The 17509-nt window shown below is 35.1% G+C and overlaps 1 protein-coding gene across 3 annotated transcripts; it reads right to left on the reverse strand.

The window, feature by feature from the left end:
• Positions 1-1496: 1496 nt before the first annotated feature.
• LOC118269063 (SPRY domain-containing SOCS box protein 3) lies at positions 1497-17312 on the reverse strand. Of its 3 annotated transcripts, none has more exons than XM_035583971.2 (6): positions 16491-17312; positions 14254-14450; positions 12726-12954; positions 9270-9500; positions 6411-6484; positions 1497-2397 (listed from the first exon to the last, which is right to left on the reverse strand). In XM_035583971.2, the coding sequence occupies exons 1-6, from the start codon at positions 16618-16620 to the stop codon at positions 2311-2313; spliced, it is 948 nt and encodes a 315-aa protein (XP_035439864.1). In that variant the 5' UTR covers positions 16621-17312; the 3' UTR covers positions 1497-2310. The 3 variants fall into 3 exon arrangements, with proteins under 3 accessions (XP_035439864.1, XP_035439865.1, XP_035439866.1); XM_035583972.2 differs by lacking the exon at positions 1497-2397 and adding an exon at positions 3679-4722 and having other exon boundaries at positions 16491-16849; XM_035583973.2 differs by lacking the exon at positions 1497-2397 and adding an exon at positions 3679-4411 and having other exon boundaries at positions 16491-16848.
• Between the last annotated feature and the right edge of the window lie 197 nt (positions 17313-17509).

A 17509-nucleotide genomic window follows, 5' to 3' on the forward strand; every position in this document is an offset into this window, starting at 1 on the left:
GCGACGACGTCCAGTTCCGTGGCCATCTAGCGGATAAGGTTAAATTAGCCTCGAAAAAGCTTGGTGTGCTCAACAGATCAAGGCAGTATTTCACTCCAGCCCATCGCCTGCTTCTATATAAGGCGCAGGTTCCGCCCCATATGGAATACTACTCATCTGTGGACGAGGGCAACCCAGTACCAGGTTCATCTTCTGGACCGCGTTCAGCGGCGTGCGAATCGGATTGTTGAGTGTCAGGAAATTTAAAACCGACTTAATACTTTGGCAATGCGTAGATATGTAGCTTCGTTGTGCATTTTCTATCACCTATACCACGGGGAGTGCTCTGATTAATGACTGTTCTTGCCGAAAAGGTCTCTATTATGAATCCGTATCCGACTCCAGGAAGAGACTACGGGGCCAATCCAGTTGCGGAAGGGCGTGAGACAGGGAGACGTGATATCTCCGAAACTGTTCACGAACGCACTGGAGGACGTTTTTAAGCTCTTGAACTGGAGCAGACACGGCATCAACATTAATGGCGAATACATCACTCATTTCCGTTTCGCCGATGACATAGTCGTAATGGCAGAGTCGCTGGAAGAGCTGAACACCATGCTCAGCGACCTCAATACCGTTTCCCAACAGGTGGGCCTGAAAAGGAACATGGACAAGACGAAAATCATGTCAAATGTCCATGTTGCACCTATACCGGTTGTCGTTGGGAGCGATATACTCGAAGTTGTAGACCACTACACATACCTGGGTCAGATCATCCAGCTAGGTAGGTCCAACTTCGAGAAAGAGGTCGCCCGAAGAATCCAACTCGGATGGGCAGCATTCGGGGAGTTACGCGAAGGCTTCTCATCAAAAATCCCGCAGTATCTGAAGATCAGGATGTACAACCAGTGTGTGTTGCCAGTGATGACGTACGGTACCGAGACATGGTCCCTAACTGCTGGCCTTTTAGAAAGGCTCAGAGTCGCCCAGCGTGCGATGGAGAGAGCTATGCTCGGAGTATCTTTGCGCGACAAAATCCGAAATATGGAAATTCGCCAAAGAACAAGAGTTTCAAACATAGCTCTCAAAATTTGCAGGCTGAAGTGGCAATGGGCAGGCCACGTCGTTCAGAGGACTGATGGCCGCTGGGCCAGGAAGGTGACTGAGTGGCGACCGCAGACTGTAAGACGCAGCGTGGGCAGACCTCCTACTAGGTGGACCGACGACATCGTCAGAGTGGCGGGGAGCCAGTGGCTGCAGATAGCGGCTTGTCGTTCTACATGGAGGACTAAGGGGGAGGCCTTCGTTCAGCAGTGGACGTCTTTCGGCTGATGATGATGAATGTATAGTATACATTAAATTAAAATACCTAAATAAGGGGGCGGCAAAATTGTCTTCCGCCCCGGGCGGCCGACACTCACGCTACGCCACTGATTTGCATAATTACTTTAACTACTTACCCAATTGTTTTTCCCAAATAGGTACTTGGTTATTTTTATGCTTAATTAAAACAACAATTTATTTCTAATATTTTATTTACAAAATACACAAACTAATTTTATTTTCCATATCCCTTATAAAATAGATGGTAAAAGATAAAATTTTTACTTGTATAATAATGTACTCATTATAATAATTTACTTATCTAAAATACGTTCGTTTATATTATAGTCTATTTAATAGTATTATTAGGTATTAAACCTGGAATATATCCTTAAAATATACTTAGTAAATATCGAAATTGGGGCATTTATTAATTAATTTGAAAAAGAGAAAATTTGTACTCGTAAACATTTACTAGTTATAATAACAATTCATTACATTCTCTATAATATGCTAAGATAAATAAATAAATAAAGAAAGAAGAAATAGTAATCTTATGTACTTGAAAATAAAAGAAATACTTTATTATTGAGCGAAGCAAATGGCAGGCTCACCAGATGGAGCTAATTTTGACCTTTCTTCTGATCATTCAGATTCGTCCAATAAAGACTCAGGACAAAAATCCATAGCGCCATTGTTTAAAAAAACGGGTCTAGTAGGAAAAAGTGTAGCTTACCACATGTATCCTCTTAAGTTCGTCATAATCCGTCACTGCATCGTATAACCTTATCCTATTACGTATAAAGTAAGAACCTTCCAATACTTGTATATGAACACAGATAAAATAGGTATTTTTTTTTATATCTACTACAGACTACCATAGAACCCTAACACGTACACCATTGCAAAAATCTTGAAAAATATTATTACCTAATTTGGACTTTGATCATAAATAAGACTTAATGATCGAAGGATTTGTTTCAAAATACATTTCATGTAGAATTGAAACTACTCCCACACGACTATTCTGTAGTCTCGTTCCACATTGTCCACGTAGTAGCCATTCATGAAAGGACTCGGGAAAAACTCGCTAAGCTGGAAAATAATTATAAGAGTTGAGAATATTATTTTCATATTTTTATGGAATGGTAACACCAAGGTTTTATTTTACTTTACCGTTGCCATATATTCGACTGAAAGACTTTGTATCTATGGTCATGAATAAAATTACAAAAAAAAAAAATACTTCACAGGACAGACCTATCCTACATTCATCATCAAGATATTATGCGGGAATCGAACCCGCGACATGTTGTTCAACAGCTTGTACACACTACTTGTAGCTTGTATACGCTACTAGAAACAGCTTTTAATGAGATTACATTCTGTGACTATAAATAATAATATGTAAGAAGTGGACACTAACAATAAGAGAAAGAGTTGAGTGACATTTCTTAAACAAAATTCGCGCGAAAAATCCTTCCTACAGTTGGGTAAAAAAATATAATTAAAAACAAAGCCTTGTATCACCAATGAATACTGATTATTGTGTATAGTATTGTCTATTGGTGCTAGGGGAGATATATGAACTTACAAGATTAAGATTTCAACTTGCAAACATTCTCGGCTCACATTATAATCTCCAACAATGAAAGATGTTGACAAAATAATAAAAAAAAAACTTGCTTTTTCGCACTATTAATATGATATTTTTTATGAATTTTATTGTCATGGAATCATGATATTCAACTACAGTTAAAATTACAGTGAAACCTCGTTAAGTGAGACATCAAGGGACCTTCAAATTGGTATCACTTATAGAGGTATTCCACTAACCCAGTGTCTCAGATAACCAGGTATAAATAAACATTTGTCTCATTTACAGAGGGTTCCAATGTTCCAATAATGGAGGTGAACATACGGGTTATTTAACAAAAAGAGGTGTGATTCTTAAATAAAAAAATGTGTTATGTGCACATTATAAATGAATAAGAATAAGTAAATCAACAAACAAAACGATGTTGTCTCAGTTACTAAGGTTTATGCATTAAAATTCACTTGCTGTCTCAGTTATAGAGGTAACTATGATGATAAATCGAAAGAACGAATCCCAGATATAGAGGGTTGTTTGTCCCACTAATAGAGGTAATTCAGTGCCAATGGGTAGGGACCTCAGTATGAGTTCCATTTGTGGAGGTTTCTCACTTATCCAGGTCCCACTTAACCAAGTTTCACTGTATATAAAAAGAACACAAACAACCATGTTATGTACCTGCTTGTACCTACCATACCTACTGTTATCCTTTCAGTGTTATGCATACAATAATAAAGAATACATAATTAAAACTAGGAGGGTGATAAAGTAAAATTGTCATATTGAATCAAATTTTTAATGATGGCAATATATTTACAGTCTTCTTGATAAGTTTCTATAAATCTACTTACTTAAATTAAACTCACTCACATTTTAAAACAAAATGCAAATGATTACAAATAAATGGAAAAATAATTCTCTCTATACACACATTTAATAAAGCCTTTTTTTCATTCTTACATGATAGTTAAATACCCCTGTATTTTTAAATTTTTTGAGCCAAATATTTTTGTGATAAAAAAATAGTTAAACAGGGGCTGAATATTTGCGACACATGAAGTAGTACAATATTTCTATTTTTTAGGCTATTGAAAATACTAAGTTTTATAACTATTATTATTTGAGTATTTATAGTAATTATACAGTATTGCTGCTAAATTACAAAAACTGTCGAAATTGATAACAAAATGCATGGCAAATAGAATGTTGTGCAACAACTTAAGAAATAATAAGTACACATTTTCATAAATCGAATACATCCATCCAAAAATATTTATATTCATTCAATTACTCTTTTTACAATAGACCTCTACAGAAGTTAAATATAAAAAGCATAAACAAAAAGCAGATCAGATATAAAAAAATAAACATTCATCACAATAATTCCCTTTTCAAATTCGTGCTGTCATGTCAGATTCGCGCCATGAAGGGTTCATGACGTCATAACTGTGACGTAGGCAGTCAGTTCTACCATCTTCTATGCCAGTGTTTTCTCTTCAGGCTGGACGATAGGGACTGGGGAAGACCATTCAAAGTAAGAAGACATAACTTTGTGCATGTAATATTACCCCAGTGACACAGTCTAATAATAAGTGTTAATTGCCATCATTATTCCAGTTAGTTATGTATATCATAATGATGATACCCTTAAAATTCCTATAATATAATATGCTGCGGTAATGATACAACATGATTTTATTGGACTTTTACCGCAAATGATTGTATGTACGTAAATGCAAGTACATTACACATTATTCTTTAAATTCATAAATGTTATATATCATTACGTCGGTTTGGTTTGGCGCAATCCCCCAGCTCCAAAAATACTTAGATTACATGCAACAAAAACAAAAATTTAAATGAAATTAAAAAAAAGAGGAAACCACTCTCAATAGACATGCAACAATGTTATATGTAATTCCTACTATAATAAATAGGTTAACCAGATTATTCTAGAGTAAATCTGTTACTTGATGCTATTGCTGATAAAATAATAGAAGGAATACCTAATAAAGATCATAGATTAATTATTGGGAATTTACAATACTCTGAGTCGTTAGTACGAGTTTGTTTTACGTTTAACGAGATCGAAACGTTGCCGCGTTCGGCGCTCAGAAGGCTTACTACAAGTTTGTTTTACGTTTAACGAGATCGAAACAAGAGCGCATTCGTTGCTCTGATTCGTTGATTCATTCGCACCGGCCAATCAGAGCCCGAAGCGCTCTCGTTTCGTTTTCGTTCAACGTATAGCAAACTCGTACTAAGGGTACTGATTGGCCTGCTTTGAACCAACTAATCAGAGGGCTAAATGCGGTAATGTTTCGATCGCGTTGAACGCAAAAGAAACTCATAATAAAGCCCTCTGTAAGTACCGCTTCCGGATTTTGAATATAATAATATCCTCTAATTGAATACTTAGTCAAGAATATCCATTATTAACCCTTTAAGGACATAATTTGAAATATTTACAATAAAAAAGACCCCTATATCATTAATTAAGTAATTAAGTACAGTAACACTTTTGATACGTCATAATTTTCTGCTGTGTCGTGGGTACGTTTACAAACATACAAGTTCGCATACACATCACACCCAGACCCGAAACAACAATTTGCGGATCACACAAAAAGTTACTTCGTGCGGGAATCGAACCCGCTACACGTTGCGCGGCAGCCAGTTGCCCAGCGACTGCGAATTATCCGCCAGTCTGTCAGTGAAGCTAGGTGGAGAAGAAAGAGCAGGAAAATCCATATTATTCAAAAAGCAGTATTTTAAAATAATGTATATTTATAAATTTAATAACGTATATAAATACAAGGCTTTGTTTTAGTACTTAAGTATAATATCATAAAGAGATTACAATTTTAATATTTTATATTTTAACTTTACATTTTGAAAATTTCCCACCCAAACAATATACATGCAATACCAAATATATGTATGTATTATTTATCCCATGTTAAACATGATACATGAACATACTTATAAATAATTAATTATTAATATATTTACAATAATATTACTACTGGCACATTCGATTAGACAGAGACAACACTACATTCTATCAAGTGTTAAAACGAGATAGAACTATGTTTTAAATATTTTTTACCATTATCACTATAAGTATAAATGCATTGTTAGTATTCGAGTAACAACATCAATGTAAAGTGAACTTTATCCCTTCTAGTATAGGATCTATTTTGTATTGTACTTAGTATATTTAAGGGAATTATAAAGAAATAGTACATGCATTATGTAAACGCCCATAAATAATGAATTTATACATAATAATATAATAATCTAGTATATACAGGTATACCACAAATATTTTAGTTTTACTTCTCATCAGAAAAATCGATTCACTTGAGATGTCCCATCACACATAATATATGTAAATAATTGGTATTACATACATATGTATGTATATGTGATGGATATCCGCTTAGAATTAATCTACAAGTGAATAATTTCTCCCCCTGAGAAGTGCCTTCCATCAGTAAAATAGAATACTTACCATACTCGACTCTGGCTTGGTCGGAGACGTTGGGCTCACGTCAGGAGTTGCGTCGTCTACGTCTAGGATACATTCTGGAAATAATAAATTTATTTTTTAAATGGGAACTGTCTGCAGAAGTTAAAATGCGAACCCACTTTTTTTAATCATGTCATATACCTAAAGCCTTCTCCTAAGTTTGAAAAATACTATGCTGATAATCGCACCAAAATTAGTTAAACCAAACGCGAGATAACCGCACATACACACAGGGCAAACTGAAACGCTCCTTTTTTAATGTAGTCTGATTGAATGGCCGCAAGCGCGACTGTCGAGTACGAATACGAGGTATTCTAGGTTTTCGAAAATTATTTATTACGACTGTTGAAATGTAAGGGCGTTATATTTAATATATCGATAGCCTACATGATGAAAAAGTCAGAACGACGATCTAGAACAAGTAAAGAATAATTAACACACCACTCCCAACACAATATGCATCCGATAATATAAAAAATAATATTCAATTAGTAACATGACCCACTGTTTTTCAACCTTGTACCTCCCGGACTTATTAAATTATTTTCGTTGAAATTATTAAGTTATTTATATGGCACAAACACGGATAAACAAAATGTCTGAAGAGCTACACGAGTAAAGTATCAGTTATCTGAGGTCAGAAAATATTTGTCAACAGCAACGGCCCGATTTGTCAAACAACACGGGAAATGGGCCTTGACGCCTAATACTCCGAAATCCCGCTGGAATCAACTGCAAGCGGTCCTTTGAAGCCACGGTTGCATAGAGTAGGGCCTCTAGGTACCTCAGGAAAGACAGTGGCACAGTGGTCACGTGCTGCCGTGCAACTTGCACAGTAAGGCTCATGGGAGACGCACGTCTCCTTAGGAATATGCCGTAACAGGCGTTGCACCGTGGGGGCTCCGGAGCAGGTCTACTAAGAGGACTCGGTGCCCCTTACAGGTGTTGAGGGTGGCCACCGGCGTGGTATTAGCGAGGTGAAATCTCCTACACTCCCTAGTCTTTTATCTGAAGCTAGGCACTTTTTGAAGGTGTCCCCCGTCATCAAATGTCGGGAATTGGGAAAGGTAAGTACTATTAGGCTTTTCAGTAGAGAATACGATCCATCTATTTCGTCACTTAGATAAAGCTTAAAGCAGACTTTGAAAACGTCTTTTTATACTACTCTTGGTAAAGAAGAAGTTTATGATTCTAGTGGTAAGCGTAACGTATTAGATCCGAATTAAACCTATATCTACTCTCTACCTATTACTACATGGTTTCGTTGTCATATAATTATTTAAGACACGTTTATAAACAAAACAACAAAAGCATATAGCAACCGAAATAACATAGATAAGTAGTAAGTACCTATTTACTCCAACTTATCAAGAGGTCATAAGTAGTCACAACAATTTTTTGTCTCAGTGACTTTCCGCGTGCAAGGCGCGCGCCGGCAGACTGGCACGATGTTTGAACTAAATAAAATACTGATAGGTACTGTTTCAATTATTCGTATCTCCACTGTCCTACTGGGCTTATCCCGTTTGTTTTGGATGATAAGCTTTTGCTTTGCCTAGGTTCAAATGAAGGTTAAACGTTTAAACATTGTGGTAATAAGGAAAAAAGTATTTCGTTTGGTATTTCATTGTTATGTTCAATCTTTATAATCTGCCAGCTTCGTCCGCGGTTCCATGGGATAAAAAGCATAGCCTATATTTAATTCCAGACCATAATCTACCCCTGTTCTAAATTTCATCGCGATCCCTTCAGCCGTTTTGACATGATTGAGTAACAAACAAACAAACACAAACAAACGTCTATTTTAGTCTAAACTGTTGTTAATTTGTGTGTTTGTTTGCAAGTCGGCTTGTTTCACTCGGCAGTCGGATCAAACACGCTACAAACGAAGTAGTCAATAGATATTGAACTATTGTATTATTTTTAAAACTGCCACAGCTAATAGGTTAAATTGCATTTGCACATTAATTTACACTATCAGTATCTAATATTATAGTATTTTTCAATAATTAATGCAGCTTTATAACATAGTAATATTTCCGGGACAGATAGTGAGTTGTTACCTACTTGTTATCGGTTATGGTAGCACTTATTTTATTAGTTCTATGATTCTATGTGACTTTTAGCAATTATCATATTAAATATGAGCTATAAGACCACATACTGATCTAAATGCCCTACCTATTATCATTCGAATCAATACTGAAAAGGAAATAAGAAAAAATTATAATTTTCTTCACTATTATAATTTATCACTTTTATTTGGGAAAAATAATTTGGAGAATAATTTCAGGCACTATAAAGTAAATACTACCTATGTATGTAGGTAGGTAAAGTAAATTATGTAGATTTTCTTACTTGTAAGCTTAAACAGGATAAGATCTAGATAATAAAATAGAAGTATATTATCAAAACGTGTGCTACGCGTATGCATTATGCGGTGACGTCATAAGTCTGATATTGCAGTTTCATCTTACGCGTGATATAGATAAGATACCACTTATTACGTAATGTTCATAAATATAGCAAGGACTTATTTGAGTGCTTATAGGATATGTAGGTATTAAGATTAATACCTAATTATGTTCATACAGTAATAATAATGGTGGGTGGTGGCCCGGAGCCCTCACATGCATTCTGATGCATGAGGGCATAATTATAATTTATAATTTGAAATTTGAAATTTCCAACCCACATTGACCAGGAATGGTGATTAATGCTCAAACCTCCTCCGTGTAAGAAAAGGCCTTTGGTCAACAGTGGCCACTTATAATACCAAAATTGATACTAAAATTGCGGCACTTTCATGTTCCCAAACCCAAACCAAAAACTAAAACTCACTATGATTAGGCAGTGTCAGCCAGAACTGTGACTTCAAAGTATGCTTCAGCCCTGGAGGTAGGAACAGCGACTTCTCTCCGTTGACTGACGCGGCCAGGATCTTGGCAGCGTCCACCAGCAGGGACGCCTGCCAGGACGCCGCGTATATCAGCCGCATGGAGGACTGCGCCGCGGTTGAGCATATCATGGGGTATAGCGCCTGATGCCGGCGGAGATTGTAGAATGCTATGCCTGAAATTTAATTGGGGAGATTGTTAATAATATTATGCATAGAAAAAATTTATATGTTTTTTTTATGGAATAGGTGGCAATGGTAAGCGATCAGCGCCGCCCATGGATACCAGAGGAGTCATTTTTATGACTTACAATAGTTTCTACCATTTCGGGGAATATAATATGGACTGGACAAGCAATTGCCACGTCAAAAAATAAAAAGCGTACTAATTGAAATAATGATTTGTCTTTACTATATAGTTTACCCCGCCATTAAGTCAGTGTGTTTACTAACTTGACTATTAGAGTTTTGAGGTCTCCCATAGGTTATTATAATTTTTTTTTTACCAATGACATATGTGCTACTGCTATTGAAACATATTTAAATTACTAATAAAAAAAAAAGGTAGAATAGTTATTAATTTTTTATCTACTAAACCGAATAAAGTATTTCTATCCATGACCCCTAAGCACTTAGTTCCCAATACTAGAACAATAATTATAGTAACCTAATTAAGTATAGTAATCTATACAACTCAGACCCAGGTCACAGACGTCAGTCTAGATTCGTCCTAGACTGTACAACTGACACTATTCCGACTATCAAGTTGGTCAGACAGACAGTAAACATATTGTAAAACGAAATAATCGGTCAATGCTAATAATAACAAGGTGATCGATTGATAAGCAATTCAATTATTATTCACTATTTAGTAGGTACACAGTTGTAGTAAACAATTAAGGTTTGTTTTTAATTTTGTAAATGGGAGAAGTTAATTAGTGAGTCAGTTGTGTTATTGATAAGGATGAGTAAAAAAGATAGTTATCTTGTGTTTTTTTTTTTGAGTTCACTGTAAGACGTTGCCTTTCGGTGATTTTGTATGGCTTATTCTACTTATTATTTAACGTTGTTTATCGAAAAAATAAATAGCGTTGTAGGAAAAATATTTCAACATTTTTATAGTAATGCATATCATGTAGCATTTCAGTAACAGTAACATCGCGTCTATTTGCGTATGTAGAGGTAAGCAATGTTAAGCTAGATTTTGACTCAATTCCATAGTAAGTATCGCACTATAGACTTATTAATTCGCGATAAAGGGGGGAAACCACAGCACTTATTTTCAGGCAATAAAATCCAAATTATCAAAAACTAAAAATGTCCCTAACAGACTAATCTCTATATAAAAAAAACAATTGTTGTTCGTTAGTCTCGCTAAAACTATAGATCGGCTGCGATTTGGCTAATTTTGGTTTTGAACTATTTGTGGAAGTCCAGGGAAGGTTTAAAAGGTGAAAACAACATGATTGAGGCGATACAAAGTTTGCCGGGACAACGAGTTAGTGATAAGTACGATGTCTTTTGTTATCGTGTGAACATATTGTAGTTTGTACTTGTGGTCTGGTTGTCCACTCGTTATCAGCTGATAGCACTAGCTTGGAGATGTGTAGAGGTCATGTGCCATGCATAGGCCGGCCTGATAACCGTTACATTATTAGCTTAACCAGTTACGTTCGTACGGACAACAAAAGAGATACAAATATAATACAATTATGTTATGATTTAAAATCACAAGACACCCATTACAATCATAAAAGCGATTGCTAAGGGCTATAAAACTCTACTCTCCAAAGAAATTTTTATTGACTTTTTCCCGACAGCAACAACAGACAAGCTTTTCCAAATTATCAGGTCAAAGTTAAATAATTTATTCCAATTAAACCATATACTTAGGTACTTTTGAAATGTCAACAAAGAAAGAAATAAATATTTGTCTGTCAGTCTGTCCGTCAGTGAAGTTAGGTGGCCAGGTAACTCAATCACCAATGTAACAGATGTTATAACCATGAGACTAACTGACCTGTAGAGACTTACTTAATTTTATACCATTTTAAAAGAAAAATGAAGTAAAATAAATAGTTTTATTATTACACATTTGCACGCAGTCGTTACGTGACCGAGCTCTGGAGATAAACGCAATGATAGTGTGTTGCTGTGATAATAAATATCTACGATTATGTTACTATTCATGACATAAGGACATTAAGGACTACTGCTACACCTGAATTGTCTGATACTGTCGAGATTTGACACCATTCTTTCGACCCAGTCCAACTTGGTGGGATCGGCAATGAGTATGAGCTGTTCCATTACTAAATAGGTAACAGCCTAACAGGTCGTGATTAAGTGCTGGTCAAAGCTACTATCCTGTGAATATTATGTTCCTAAGGCCGGTTGCAGACTGGTTACCGGGAACGTAATAGTATGTATACTAATTAATGAGTTTAATATACAATGTATAAGGAATAATCTTTAACACTAATCGCCACGTAGGTCCCCAGTGATCTAGCAGAGGCCGCATGCGGCGGTTAAGGTGATAACCAGATTTGTATGAATATGGAATGAGTATGAGTGTCATAGTGCCAACAGATAAGTTAGACCTACATTATGTGTCGATAGTTACATTAATGAGGAATGAGTTTTACTATCGCTAACTGGCTAACTCAATTAGCTTTTTAATTAGCTAGTTTCAGCCTGAGCTTCTGTTCCTATAAGAATACTAGTTATTTCCTGCCAAAGAATCAACGTCTAAAGCTACTTACAAGTGATAAAATTTAAGAATAAAGCGAACCGAGTCGCGGTCATACCCTACAATATAAAATTAAGATAGCAATACTTGACCTACGAGTGGTACAGAGTACATGGACCGATTAGCAAGTATTATCAGTTAGGATCACGCGACTGATAAACTACACACAAAAAGTAAACAAACTATTGTGGATAGCTGTAGGTACTAGCAAAGTGACGCATGTTTTATTCGGACCTTTTTGTTGGATGGCCTGAGTAATAAGACGGGATAAAAGGTCAACTACCTTTGTCTTTGTTGTTGATTTCCGTGTCAGACAAAACATTGTTTGAATATATAAACTAGAAAGAGTTGTAGATAGAGGCTGTGGCTACGTAATAAAATAAAGTTTAACGTAGGTACTCGTTTACTGAAATATAGTATGTGGTTGGAAGTTGTTAATTTTTTACAGTTTTCAGGTGTAAGAAACATCCCTGATGCAGTTTAATCGGCCTTCTGTTACCCGCTAGTTATGGTGACTGAGAAGAAACATCGAAAAGAAAATAGCCTTAGACTCTACAACTCTACTACTCTATTACGTAGATTCCTATGCTACTACAAGACAGATGCTGAATATAAATAAGCATATACAACATAAAGACTCTCAAAAACTTACCTTGTGACTTTCTATTTAGGTAAAACTCCAGAGTGCCCTGCCAGAGGTCCACTTTGACGCCTATAATGCTGCCTTTGCAGAAGCCTACATTCTCCCTGGTGACGGTGGCGTTGTGTCGCAGGGCTCCGGTGTATGACAGCCCGTAGGACTCCCCGTCCCGGCCCAGGAACGATGTGAATGTGAATAGAGAATCCGCCATGTTCACTTTGTTTGTACCGAGGCCTACCATCTGAAAGAAGGTATTGGTTAGGTCAGTTGTTCATGTTTCATGTTCATACTTAAATAGAGAAGTTATGTCATGTAACGGTTGAATATGTTGATAAAAGAAAGCTTATTTTGTTTCTTATTTCAAGCCGCTTAAACTATTTTACTTTATTGAATGTAGTTAAGAAAATCAGGGTATTCTAAACGCATCTAAAGAGGCATTTTGGAGCAAGTTGGAGAATGCTAAAAAAAGCGATGTAACAATGTATATTAATACCTAAAATGTGCAATTGTATTACCAACAGTAATGGACATTCACATAAGTACAGAATTGTTTATTGACATAGGAAGTGAAGCCAAAAGGTCGCGTGTTCTATTTAAAACTTTTTGATGTACAAGTCGTACAACACACATTTGTGACCACTTGTTGATCAACATTGACATTGTGGCGCGTTGCCAACAAGGAAAGTATTTGCTCATACTACCTACATACACATCAGTATTACAAGTAGTACACATATTGTTAGCTATTTAGCTAGGTATTTCTTTTACAGAACATTTCTAGTTTTTGGAGCAATTTGTATTTGTTTCTAGAAAAATTAACGATTACTGTCTACTATGCACTTGGCTCACTGTCAAAATTGTTAGGATGATTGGAAGTCGTATGTAAAGATTTTAACTATATTGAAAAAGAAAGTAGGTACCAATTCTATTTGTTTCAAAAATAAGGTTTTTTAACATGAAATTTACTTTAAGTGTAATCAGTTTTTTATAGGTGGTGATTGTGCCTTTGACTTTCTTTGATATTCAATGCAAACATAAATGTGAGGGCAAATATTTCTCATAGCAACTCCCTATCATAAATGCTAGCAGGTAGACAGACAAAGATAAGATTACGATTGCCTATTTACAAAGGATACAGCTAGGATGAAATTAATCTAGTCATGTAGGCTTACATTATCAAGTGCTTACTAGTATCTTCTAATAAAATAACTGAGAATGATTTAGAAGTAGATAGACTACAAACAATGCCATTATCTATTTGAATTAGTATTAGTTAAAATATCAGTGCACTGTATAATACGACATTTTCTTTACCTTCTTTACCTCCTAAACTTTGATTCATTTTATCTAAGTTTTGTTTTCTCATATTATTATGACAAAATAAATATATGCGTCTAATATTTTTTCATTAACTAACAGACGGACTGAATAGATTTTTAATTTATATTGTAACAATGGAGAACTATGATATTCAAACTTCAACTTCACGATAGTAGAAACAAGAAGAAAATTAGCTAAAGAAAAAATAGTGTAAACTTACAATATCAGTTCCATAGGGCTCTGTTAACATCTTGATCTCCCAATAGTAGTGGTAATCACGGACTAGTGCGGTGTCACCCTTGACTGCAGCAGTACCGGAACTGTAGAACGGATGGAAGGTCACCTGCTTCTGGTTGGGACACATCATCACCCAACTGGTACCTGTGCTGTCTGGCATCTCCCATCTCCATTCGCTAACTGAAATAAATTGTTAAATAAGGTTTCATCAACATCATCATTCAGATTATGTCTGTTGCTGAACAAAAGCCTCAGATAATGGGACAGGGATCGCAGTTCGGGATCGACGATTAGAGATATTTCATTAATAATCCTTTGAAAATTAAGTAAAGATTTTCTTATATGTCGTGCATGGGTTTACAAACATACAATACATTACATGAATTTGTGGGTCACACAAAGAGTTGCTTCATGCGGGAATTGAAGCCATTACATGTTACACGGCAGCTGGTTGCCCAACCACCACACCAAACATACAGCTAAGTGAAATTGATAAGACAATTAGAATGATTTGAAAGATTGGCTGTAAGTCAGAAAGGGGCAGCTCTATCTTTTGTAGGAAATACCTTCATTGCAACATATTTTATATTAATTCAAGGTTCTACATGACATGATAAACTTCTACTGAGGTTACCAAACTTCTATATTGGTTACAATGTTAAGTATTATCTCAGTGACATACAATGTTATAATAAATTCCTAATTAATGACAATCATAATGGCTAATTAGTGTGTGAGTAAACAGTAGTTGTGCTATTTTTAACCTTAATTGTTTACATTAGAACATTATTAATGATGGCATATGAATTAGTTATTGAATTAATTAATACAATTATTGCAAACAGAATACTATTAAAGCTAAACCTTACACCAAAAACCATGAACAATGATACATTTTAAGTGTGAGAGAACCATGGTTTAGCACATATGGGCCGTCTTGACCAGAGTGAAACTACGGCCTCACAGAGGACTGATGTAAAGCATGGGTTTGGGGGTATGGTTCCTGGGATCCCAATAAAATAACCCAACTGTACAATCTTCCTGGTTTCCTAAAACCAATTTTCCTGATACCAGGCGATGGCGATTGCTTACCATCGGGAGATCCATGTGCTTGTTTACGGGCTTATACCATACAAATGCTTAAACATATATTCTCTCAGAATGCATATCTCAATGAGACATTTCTTTTTTTATGTCTCAAGTAGAGATAGATGAGAGATTAATGCAGTGAAAATAATTAAACAAAACAATCAAGTAGGTACTTAAGTTGGTTTAATATGTATTTTCCTACTATTTGATTGACTCCTAGTCAGATCAAACTTGAACCCTATTACAAATAGCGTAAGACAGAAAAGTGTTTACCCGATAACATTGTAAACCACATTTAATGGTTTCTGTAATCATGGACAAGAGTTGCATCATGCAATATAGAATCTATTAACATTTGAACTTTAACTTTTTAAGATATCTGAGAAACTTTTTAATTGTTCACATGGCAACAATATGGTACATTGATATCTGTATAAAAACAAAAAGAAAAAAACTGAATGCCCCAAATTTGATAATAATTCTTTTAATTACATATTTTGGTTTGTAAAAATGTATGTCGCCAAAAGAGTAAGGCTAAAAAATCAGAATCTGTTTACTTTAAAAAAATCAGTAATTTTACAGATATGCCCCAGATTCTAGATTTACTTCCTGAAGATTTTCATTACATACATCTGTTTATTTTTTTGGTATCTTCTAAAAGGATATGCTGAACAGTAATCAATTTACACTCCTACTTAAATCAGCCCTATCTGTATAGAATGAGCCTATCATCTTTGTCTACAATATTGTCTTTTTATTTTTATTTAACAATATGTCTTTAGCATCCTCCCTTCCCTTAAAATAGACCTGTCGTAATTTTACTCCCATGACTTATAAAACTTGTAGAATTACCATTATTGAAAGTCCAGATTATGATGAAATGTTACTACTAGATATTCTTTTGTTAAAACAGCTGTTGTTAGTAACGTAAAAGTTTATAGCCAATAGATAAAATTATACCATATGTGACATAAATATTTCAAGGTTTCTATTAAACATCTTGCTTGTATCATAAGTTTTCTTTACAAAACAAACATCTGTGAACATGAATGCGTGAGGCAACGCGTATCCATGTTGATTGTGATGGTAAAGTTACAAGTTAGTGTTTGCTTGTTTGGTACATTCACTTACTGTCAGCATGCTCTCCACACGCACAGCCTCCATTGCTCTCCCACAGTCTAGGCCTGTTCTCGTTCCAGCACCGACAATAGGGCTTCGCATTCCTCGGAGTCCTCTCATTATGAATCAGTCTTGATAGCATTTTGTCGTCACAAAATCACGATTCACTGACAAAATATTTGAAATCCACTGTGATTTATCACAAATACACAACTTTCCATGTAATATTTATAAGAATATTGCGCAATCACACACTTAATTCAGAATCACAACAAACATTACAACTACAATGCAAAAAAAAACTATTAATGCTGTTATTTTACGTCGCGTCGACTAGTCAGTTGATTTGATTATTTTTGACAGTTTGGCGGTGGAGGAGGGGTATTTATATACTTTGGTCGTTCAAAAATCGTGCAATAACACAAAAATTGGTGCATAACTTTGTAGCTCCTTGTTCAAGTTAAAATGCAATAAAATGCATGTAGCTTGTATTTTAGTACTTAAATAATCTATAAAATTATAATAAAATGTGTCAATAATACAATTATAATTTGTGTTAAATAGATTTTTATTTTTGACTTTTATGTAATTTTTGAACGAAGCGAATAATGTAGAATTTTCCGGAAATTACTTTTAACTCAGAGGGAAATTCAAAATATGCAAAATGATTCATGTTTATTTATAAAAACATGAAATAACTACAGTGTAAATTACTTAATATCAAAAAGGGTGATTTCTTTTCTGGAAATTGAATCAAATCGATTCTTAAATTAAAGATACAATAACGCTACTTTTTGTAATATACACTGATTTTAATGTCCCAATTGATTGAATTGATTTTCCCGAATGATTGAATTTAGTGTCCCAATATTTTCATTTCATCTTGCAGTTATTATTAAATTATCAACTCAACGATTTAAAAAAAATAGGGAGGTATCACAGACTCACAGTATTGATTGCAAAAACATGGTGCGGTTGGTAGTTCTGATTGTTTTGCTAAACGCGCGCACCCCGCCCACAAATGGCTGTCA

This window comes from Spodoptera frugiperda, chromosome 2 (assembly GCF_023101765.2).
Source record: "Spodoptera frugiperda isolate SF20-4 chromosome 2, AGI-APGP_CSIRO_Sfru_2.0, whole genome shotgun sequence".
NCBI lineage: Eukaryota > Metazoa > Arthropoda > Insecta > Lepidoptera > Noctuidae > Spodoptera > Spodoptera frugiperda.